The 9,596-nt window shown below is 47.4% G+C and overlaps 1 protein-coding gene across 1 annotated transcript; it reads left to right on the forward strand.

Annotated features, from left to right (window-relative positions):
- The first annotated feature begins 4,793 nt into the window (after positions 1-4,793).
- Positions 4,794-7,511, forward strand: LOC144373356 (uncharacterized). The gene is made up of 4 exons (XM_078036457.1): positions 4,794-5,230; positions 5,964-6,119; positions 6,945-7,051; positions 7,405-7,511. The coding sequence occupies exons 1-4, from the start codon at positions 5,161-5,163 to the stop codon at positions 7,408-7,410; spliced, it is 339 nt and encodes a 112-aa protein (XP_077892583.1). The 5' UTR covers positions 4,794-5,160; the 3' UTR covers positions 7,411-7,511.
- Positions 7,512-9,596: the final 2,085 nt, after the last annotated feature.

The raw sequence follows: 9,596 nt of genomic DNA on the forward strand, positions 1-9,596 counted from the left end.
AGGTTCATAAAGACTGTTACAGAGAGCAGAGGTTGGAGACTGGGGTGCAGAAGGACGGTTATAGAGAGCAGAGGTTGGAGACTGGGGTGCAGAAGAACAGTTATAGAGAGTAGAGGTTGGAGACTGGGGTTCAGAAGGACTGTTGCAGAGAGCAGAGTTTGTCGACTGTGGTGCAAGAGGACTGTTGCAGAGAGCAGAGGTTTGAGACTGGTGTGGAGAAGAATCGTTGCCGAGAAAAGAATTTGGAGACTTGGGTGAGATGGTCTGTTACAGAGAGCAGTGCTTGGAGACTGGGTCGATGAAGAGAAGAGGTTGGAGACTGAGGTGCGTGGGGACTGTTACCGAGACCAGTGGTGAGAGACTTGGGTGCAGAAGGATCGTGCAAAGAGCCGAATTTTTAAACTGAGGTGCAGAAGGACTGTTACAGAGAGCATAAGTTGGAGACTGAGGTGTAGAAGGAATGTTACAGAGAGCAGAGTTTGGAGACTCAGGTGCAGAAAGACTGTTACAGGAAACAGAGTTTGGAAATTGGGGTGCATAAGGACCGTTAAGGAGAGCAGAGTTTGTAGACTGTGATATAGGACTGTTACCGAAAGCAGAGGTTTGAGACTGGGGTGCAGAAGAACTCTTACATAGAGCACAGGTTGAGACTGAGGTGCAAAAGGGTAGACACAGAGAACACAGGTTGGAGACTGGTTTTCAGAAAGACTGATACGGAAAGCAGAGTTTGGAGACTGGGGTGTAGAAGGACTGTTACAAAGAGCAGAAGTTGGATACTTGGGTACAGAAAGACTGTTACAAAGAGCAGATCTCAGAGACTGGGGAGCAGAAGCACTGTTGCAGAGGACAGAGGTTGGAGACAGAGGTGGAGAAGGAATGTTACAGTGAGCAGAGTCTTCAGACTGAGGTGCAGAAGGACTGTTGCAGAGAGCAGATTTTGGAGACTGGGGTGCAGAATGACTGTTGCAGAGAGCAGACGTTGGAGACTGGTGTCCAGAAAGATCGTTGCAGAGAGCCGAGTTTGGACACTGGGGTGCAGAAGGACTGTTGCAGAGAGCAGATGTTGGAGAATGGGGTGCAGAAGGACTTTTTCAGGGAGCAGATTTTAGAGACTGGGGTGCATAAGGACTGTTACAGAGAGCAGAGTTTGGAGACTGAGCTGCAGAAGGACTAATACAGAGAGCAGAATTTGTAGACTGGGGTGCAGAAGGACTGTTACAGAGAGCAGAGGTTGGAGACTGGGGTTCAGATGGATCTTACAGAGAGCAGAGTTTGGAGACTGGGGTGCAAACGGACTGTTGCAGAGAGCAGATGTAGGAGACTTGGGTGGAGAAGAATCGTTGCAGAGAGAAGAGTTTTCAGACTGAATCACAGAATGAATGTTGCAGAGAGCAGATGTTGAAGACTGGGGTGCAGAAGGTCTGTTGCAGAGAGCAGATGTTGGTAACTAGGGTGCAGAAGGACTGTTACAGAAAGCAGAGTTTGGAGACTGGAGGACACAAAAATAGTTGCAGAGAGCAGAGTTGTCAGAAAGAGGTGCAGAAGGACTGTTGCAGGTAGTGAAAGGTTAATAAAATAGGTACTTGTCACTCCGATTTTCTATATGCTTAACAAACACTGTTAAATTCCTGAGAACTGTTTTTGCTAATTCCTGAGAACTGTTTTTGCTAATCTTGTTCCCAGAATGTGCTGTCCCCAACTGCCAAGCTGCAGAATGCACTCCCTCACTCGGTAGCAGGCAAGCTGCCCACTCGCCCTGACCTGTCAATGAACTTCCCTCCCTGCCCTCTCCAAGAAAAGTATATAAGCTCTGCTCAAGCTGTTCTCAGGGCTCTATCTCTCTTTGCTATAGAGAGAGCCCTAGCATGCTGGTCTCCAAATAAACCCACCCTTCTGCTTTTGCATAAGAGAGTCTCTTGTGGTCTCTACTCCGACGTTTCACCATACCCTTACATTTGGTGCGTTGGCCGGGAACTGTGCATCGCCGGACAGGGAGACCTCAACAAGACTCCTTTAGGGGGGTAAGTAAGGCGCCTTATCTCCTTCTTCTTCTCCTCCTTGTTTTTCCTTTGCGATTGTCTGGCTTCTGGTTTCTGGCTTCTTGTTTTTGGCTCAGAGAAGAGTGAAAGCTCTCAGAGCTTCTGGTTTTCTGGTTTTGGGTTGGCAGAGTGTGGTTGTCAGCGGAGAGCCTAAGTTCTCCCTGGCGGTGGTGGATAGACGTGTCCCTGAAGCCACAGACCACGTCTCCTCAAGTGACGCTTTGGGAGACTCTGGGGGGGACGGAGGTGCCCCCATCTGGGAGGGACGGAGGTGCCCTCATCTGTATTCTGCTGCCAACCCGTCTGGTCTTGCCGGCAACTATTCTTTCTCTCAGGTTGAATTCACTGTCTGTTTTTAATCTTTGCCTCTGGATTTGTGTTACACGTTTACTGTTCATTGTGTGTTCATTGTGTGTCCGTGTTGGTGTCACATTTGTATTGTCCCTGTCTTTGTTCAAGTAACTTCCATTATGGGACAGAGTCATTCACGCCTCTGTCCCTGACCCTTGATCACTGGGCTGAAGTCCGCATAAGGGCTCAGAATCTTTCTTTTTCAGTAAAACGTCGGACCTGGCAGACTCTTTGTGCCTCAGAATGGCCCGCCTTTGGAATTGGATGGCCTCCAGAAGGATCTTTCTACTCCCCACTAATTCGAAAAATTAGAGATATTGTTTTTCAGCCGGGGCCACATAGCCATCCAGATCAACAGCCGTATATCTTAACTGGGCAGGACCTCTGTGAATCTCTTCCTCCGTGGGTGAAGCCTTTTCTTATCCCCGTTCCTACTCCTCCTCCCACGATTCTATCTCTCAAACCCTCTGCTCCTTCTCCACCCTTTGTTCTCCCTGAGTCTCAAGATTTGACTCTGCTGGACTCTCCTCCCTTTCCTTATCCCCTGCCTTCATTCCCCAACCCCCAACACCCTCTAAGAGATTCCCCTGCTGCTGACTCAGCTTCTCCACCACAGGAGGTTACGCCAGCTCAGTGCCCTACAGATGACCCCCCCACGGCACACATAGCCCCTCCTCCCCTGGAGGAAGCTGGCCCGGCTAAAGGAACTCGCCGGCAGCAAATGATTAAAAACCCTGAAGCCCCCGTGATACTTCCCCTCCATCCTTATGGGCCAATGATAGAGGATGGCCATGGTGGAGAAATGCAAGCCTACCAGTATTGGCCTTTCTCCTCTTCAGATCTATATAATTGGAAAAATAACAATCCCCCTTTTTCTGAGGACCCCACCCGGCTCACAGGTCTGATTGAGTCATTGATGTTTTCACACCAGCCTACTTGGGATGACTGCCAACAACTCTTAGGCATTCTCTTCATGACAGAGGAACGAGAGAGAATCCTCCTGGAAGCAAGAAAAAATATCCTCAGACCAGATGGGCGACCGACACAACTTCCCAACATAATCGAAGCTGACTTCCCCTTGAACTGATCCAACTGGGACCCCAACACCATTGAAGGTAGGGAGCATCTGTCCACTTATCGCCGGGCTCTAATAGCGGGTCTCCGAGCAGCCGCTAGACGGCCAACTAATTTGGCCAAGGTAAGAGAAATTATTCAAGGGCCTAATGAATCTCCTTCTATGTTTCTGGAAAGAATTATGGAGGCATATAGGAGATATACTCCTTTTGATCCTCAGGCAGAGGATCAAAAGGCATCTGTCACGATGGCCTTTATTGGGCAAGCTGCCCTGGATATTAAAAAAAAGTTACAACGCTTAGATGGATTACAAGATATGACTTTGAGAGATTTAGTCAGAGAAGCTGAGAAGGTATACTAAAAAACAGTAAAAACTCCTATAGTCATGGCCTTAACTATGTCAGTAGAAGAAAGGGAGAAAGAAAGGGAGAAAGAAAGGGAGCAAAGGGAGGATGAAAGAAGCAAAAGACAGACTGAGGCATTGACTAAGGTCCTGGTCACAACAACAAATAGGCCAGAAGTTAAGAGACAGGGAGACAGAAAGGGATACCTGGGTCCACGCCAGAAGCCACATCTGGCCTCAGATCAATGTGCCTACTGTAAAGAAAAAGGACACTGGGCCAAAGACTTCCCTAGAAAGAAACAGCCACGCCAGTCAGCCATTCTAACTCTGGAGGATGATTAGGAAAGTCGGGGCTCGGATCCCCTCCCCGAGCTCAGGGTAACTTTTGAAGTGGAGGGGACCCCAGTAAACTTTGAAGTGGACACAGGGGCAGTATACTCAGCCCTCAAGGCCCCATTGGGCCCTCTATCAACTAAAAGGTCTCTAGTTCAAGGGGCTAACGGCAGTAAATATCGGGCTTGGACAACTAAAAGGACCATGGACCTGGGAAAAGGAAAAGTCCATCACTCCTTCCTAGTGATCCCAGAATGCCCAGCCCCATTTATGGGCAGAGATCTGCTCACCAAACTCTGGGCCAGAATAACTTTTAACCCTGAAGGCCCCCAAATGGAATTTCTAAATCCTTCAGTAAAAACTCCTATAGTCATGGCCTTAACTATGTCAGTAGAAGATGAACATCAACTCTTCACACCCCCCAAGACTGATCAAACAGGCAAGCTATCCCAGAAATGGATAACAGATTACCCAGATGCCTGGGCAGAAACTGCTGGGTTAGGCCTAGCTGTAAAACAACCTCCAATAATGGTGGAGTTAAAAACCTCAGCCTCCCCAATTAATATTAAACAATATCCTCTGAGCAAAGAAGCTAAAGATGGGATAAGGCCCCATATTCAAAAATTTCTGGCCTTGGGGGTCCTAAGGCCTTGCCAATCGGCCTGGAACACTCCCCTGCTACCAGTAAAAAAGCCATGAACTGGGGACTATCGCCCTGTTCAAGACCTAAGAGAGATCAACAACAGAGTGCAGGACATTCACCCCACAGTACCTAATCCGTACAATCTGCTTAGCACCCTGAACCCTGAGCGAAAATGGTATACTGTTCTGGACTTAAAAGATGCTTTCTTTTGCTTGCCTCTGCATAAAGATAGTCAATTGCTGTTTGCTTTTGAGTGGGTAGACCCAGAAACCGGAACGTCCGGTCAACTAACTTGGACTAGACTCCCACAAGGGTTCAAAAACTCCCCCACTCTCTTTGATGAAGCCCTTCACAGAGATCTCAACAACTTCAGAACCATGCACCCCGAAGTCACCCTACTCCAATATGTGGATGACCTGCTACTGGCAGCAGACACCAGAGAAAACTGTGAGTCTGGGATCCAAGCACTACTATCTGAGCTTGCTCAACTCGGGTATAGAGCTTCTGTCAAAAAAGCCCAAATATGCCAGCAAGAAGTAATCTTCCTGGGCTATTCCCTTAGGGGCGGTAAACGATGGCTTACTGAGCCCAGAAAACAAACCGTTGTGCAGATACCACCCCCATCTAATAAGAGGCAACTCAGAGAGTTCCTCGGAACTGCTGGCTTTTGCAGGTTATGGATACCTGGGTTTGCATCCTTAGCTGCTCCTTTATACCCGTTGTTAAAGGGAAATGCCCAATTCCAATGGAACCCTGAGCACCAACAAGCTTTTGATAACATTAAAAGGGCACTGCTATCTGCTCCGGCCTTAGCACTCCCGGATGTAGAAAAACCCTTTACTCTCTACATTGAGGAAAAAAAGGAATAGCGCGAGGAGTGCTTACTCAGACTCTAGGACCTTGGAGAAGGCCTATAGCCTACTTATCTAAAAAGCTGGACCCAGTGGCTAGTGGATGGCCCCATTGCCTAAAAGCTATAGCAGCAGCAGCCCTATTAATCAAAGATGCTGATAAGTTAACGCTGGGGCAGAAGCTAACCGTTATAGCCCCCATGCCCTAGAGAGCCTCATCCGCCAGCCACCAGACAGATGGTTATCAAACTCTAGAATAACACACTATCAGAGCCTGTTGCTTGACAAGGACAGAATAATACTGGGACCCCCCGCCCCGCTTAACCCAGCTACACTACTACCTGAACAATCATCAGAACCTGTCACTCATGACTGTCAACATATACTGGCAGAAGAAACCAGTGTACGACGGGATTTAAAGGATCAGCCACTGCCCCACCCTGAGGTCATATGGTTCACTGACGGCAGCAGCTTTCTCCAGGACGGTAAGCGATGGGCTGGGGCAGCAATAGTTAGCAGAACTAAAGTCATCTGGTCCTCTAGCCTCCCGGAGGGAACATCGGCTCAAAAGGCAGAGCTGATCGCCCTCACGAAGGCATTAGAGCTTGCGGCAGGCAAAAAGGCCACCATATATACAGATAGCCGCTATGCCTTTGCTACCGCTCATATACACGGGGCTATCTACCAGCAAAGGGGACTATTAACCTCGGCGGGAAAAGAAATAAAAAATAAAGATGAGATCCTCCGCCTCCTCTCAGCAGTGCAAAGCCCTAAAGAACTAGCTATAGTGCATTGTCCAGGACACCAGAAAGGAAATGATCCCGTAGCGGTCGGGAACAGAAGGGCGGATGAAGAGGCTAAGTTGGCAGCCCTAAACGGAATAACTATGTTAACACTTTCCACACGGGAGAAATATAAGTCAGGAGATTTAACTACATCAGAGCATCCCGACAACTTAACAAAGGACAGTGACACTGAACTCCTTGACTACACTGAACCCAGCTTGCAATTTCAGAAAGCCCTACACTACGTTAAAAATGTACACCAACTCACTCACCTTGGTTCAAAGAAACTGCAGGCATTCCTAAAGGATCAGGAACAGAGTTTTCCACTAACTGGCTCACAGCGAAGGAAAATAGCTGAACAAGTAACAAAAGCCTGTCGGGCCTGTCAATTGGTTAATGCATACCCCTCCAAGCTTCCTGTAGGAAGACGCCTTCAAGGGACCAGACCAGGACAATTTTGGGAAGTGGACTTTACTGAAATTAAGCCAGCAAGGTATGGACTTAAATATCTCCTAATCTTTGTAGATACATTTTCAGGATGGACTGAAGCCTTCCCCACAAAAAAAGAAATGGCACAAATGGTGGTCAAGAAGATCCTGGAAGATATTTTTCCAAGATACGGCCTGCCCAAGGTAATAGGGTCTGATAATGGACCAGCGTTCGTGGCCCAGGTAAGTCAGGGGTTAGCCAGGACCATGGGGATTAATTGGAAGTTACATTGCGCTTATAGACCCCAGAGCTCAGGACAGGTAGAAAGAATGAATAGAACCATTAAAGAGACCTTGACAAAATTAAGCTTGGAGACCGGCATAAAAGATTGGACTATGCTCCTGCCTTATGCACTGTTTCCTGTAAGAAATACTCCCTCTGTTTCTTTGTGTAACCTCACCCCCTATGAAATTCTCTATGGTGCCCCTCCTCCAGTAAGGGACCTGACCCCAACTCTAAGACCTAACGATTCCTTTCACACCCCCTTGCTTGACAGACTTAAAGCTCTTGAAAGAACCCAGCGATACCTGTGGAAACAGCTGGCCACTGCCTACCAACCTGGGGACGAAGGGACTCCACACCGATATCAAGTGGGAGACTTCGTCTATGTAAGACGACATCAGGTGTCAACCCTAGAACCCCGCTGGAAAGGACCATACCAGGTGCTACTTATCACACCTACAGCGGTAAAAGTAGATGGAATCACTTCCTGGATCCATGCCTCTCATCTCAAGCCTGCGCCTTGTCCAGACTCTGGCTGGAAATTGGAAAAGACTGGTAACCCTCTCAAATTGTGTATTCGCCATGTGGATAGGGCTATGGATTCTCCCCCTGACCACCAGCAGTCCTAACCCTCATCAGCCCATTCAGCAACGATGGCTAATCATAAATCCTACTGGACAGGAAGTATGGTCTATCTCGCATACAGCCCCCTTAGGGACCTGGTGGCCATCTCTCCACCCAGATATTTGTCAGCTGGCTATAGGTCTTTCCTATTGGGACATCCCTGAAGAAAAAGATCCCACTAAAATTCCATTAAATCCCCCCCGTACTATAGATAATAAAAACAAACATTATGGATGTAGGGACATACAAGCCAGATGTAGGTTGGCTAGCCTAGATTATTATGTATGCCCGGCGGACTGTCAAAGCCACAAACAGTCACAGCTGTGTGGGGGAAAAGCCGACTTCTTCTGTAAGTCATGGGGATGTGAGCATACAGGGGCTGTCTGGTGGAACCCAAACTCTCCTGATAGTCTGTTTCGGGTAGGAAGAAATAATACTAAGTTAAATCCCAAACAATGTCTCCCATTTAAACGGAGCCCTCAAGCGGGGACTTCTGGACTAGTTGACCCTACTCCATGTGACACAAATAGCCTATGCAATCCCCTAAATATAACTTTCACCTCCAAAGGAAGAAACCAAAATATCTGGGCATGGCTTTCAGGAAAAACCTATGGAATGCGATTTTACACCACAGGATATGATTTTGGCCTGTGGTTCACTATCAGGTTAGAAAAAAAAAGAAATTCCCTTGACCATAGGGCCCAATCCCCTCAAGCCAGTAATTAGGCCTCATAGACCATCCGAACCTAAACCTACTAGGGATCTTTCACTTTCCCATACTCCTCAAGTTTCACCTTTATTTACTTCTCCAATCCAGAGTGAAGTCAACCCCTTTCCCTGGAGGCTAATTGAAGGAGCCTTTGCGGTGCTGAATTTCACACAGCCAGACCTCACTCAGTCCTGCTGGCTCTGTCTCTCCTCTGCTCCTCCTTACTATGAAGGGATAGCAATTGATGGGACTTATGTAATAAAAGCGCAGAGTTCCTCCTGTAATTGGGGTGAAAATCCTAAATTAACCCTCCCAGAAGTAACTGGGGCAGGCTTATGTATAGGGTCTCCACCTAAAAGTAAACAACACTTATGTATCCAGACATAAAATATTGACATCACACAGGGCTTCCTTACTCCTGATAATGGAACTTTGTGGGCCTGTGACACAGGGTTGACTCCTTGCATTTCAGCCCAGATATTTAACAACTCTGTAAATTATTGTGTAATGGTGCAGATATTTCCCAGAGTGCTCTATTATGATGCAGATTCATTTGAAGATCAAATAGGGGGGCATACAACCCGGTTTCGCCGGGAACCTGTATCCCTCACTTTAGTCATCTTATTAGGAATGGGAATTGCTGCAGGGGTGGGCACAGGGACCACTGCCCTGGTCCGTGGGACACGACAAATGACCCAATTAGAAACAGCAATGGACCAAAACTTAAAGATATTAGAAACCTCCATCACAGCTTTGCAGGAATCTTTAACCTCTCTCTCTGAAGTTGTTTTACAGAACAGGCGAGGGTTAGATCTCCTCTTCATGAGAGAAAAGGGCCTTTGTGCTGCATTGAGGGAAGAATGTTGTTTTTATGCCGACCATACTGGAGTTGTAAGAGAATCTATGAGTAAACTAAAAAAACGCCTTGAAGAGCGTCAGAGAGAGAGAGATGCCCAAAAAGGGTGGTACGAGTCTTGGTTCACACAGTCCCCCTGGTTAACTACACTTTTATCAGCCCTGGCCGGACCTCTAATAATTCTTATATTGTTGCTAACTTTAGGACCCTGTTTGCTCAATCGTGTAATTTCCTTTCTCCAATCCCAAATTGGACAAGTCAAACTTATGGTAATCAG

The sequence above is a fragment of the Ictidomys tridecemlineatus genome, unplaced genomic scaffold, assembly GCF_052094955.1.
Source record: "Ictidomys tridecemlineatus isolate mIctTri1 unplaced genomic scaffold, mIctTri1.hap1 Scaffold_3631, whole genome shotgun sequence".
Classification (NCBI taxonomy): domain Eukaryota; kingdom Metazoa; phylum Chordata; class Mammalia; order Rodentia; family Sciuridae; genus Ictidomys; species Ictidomys tridecemlineatus.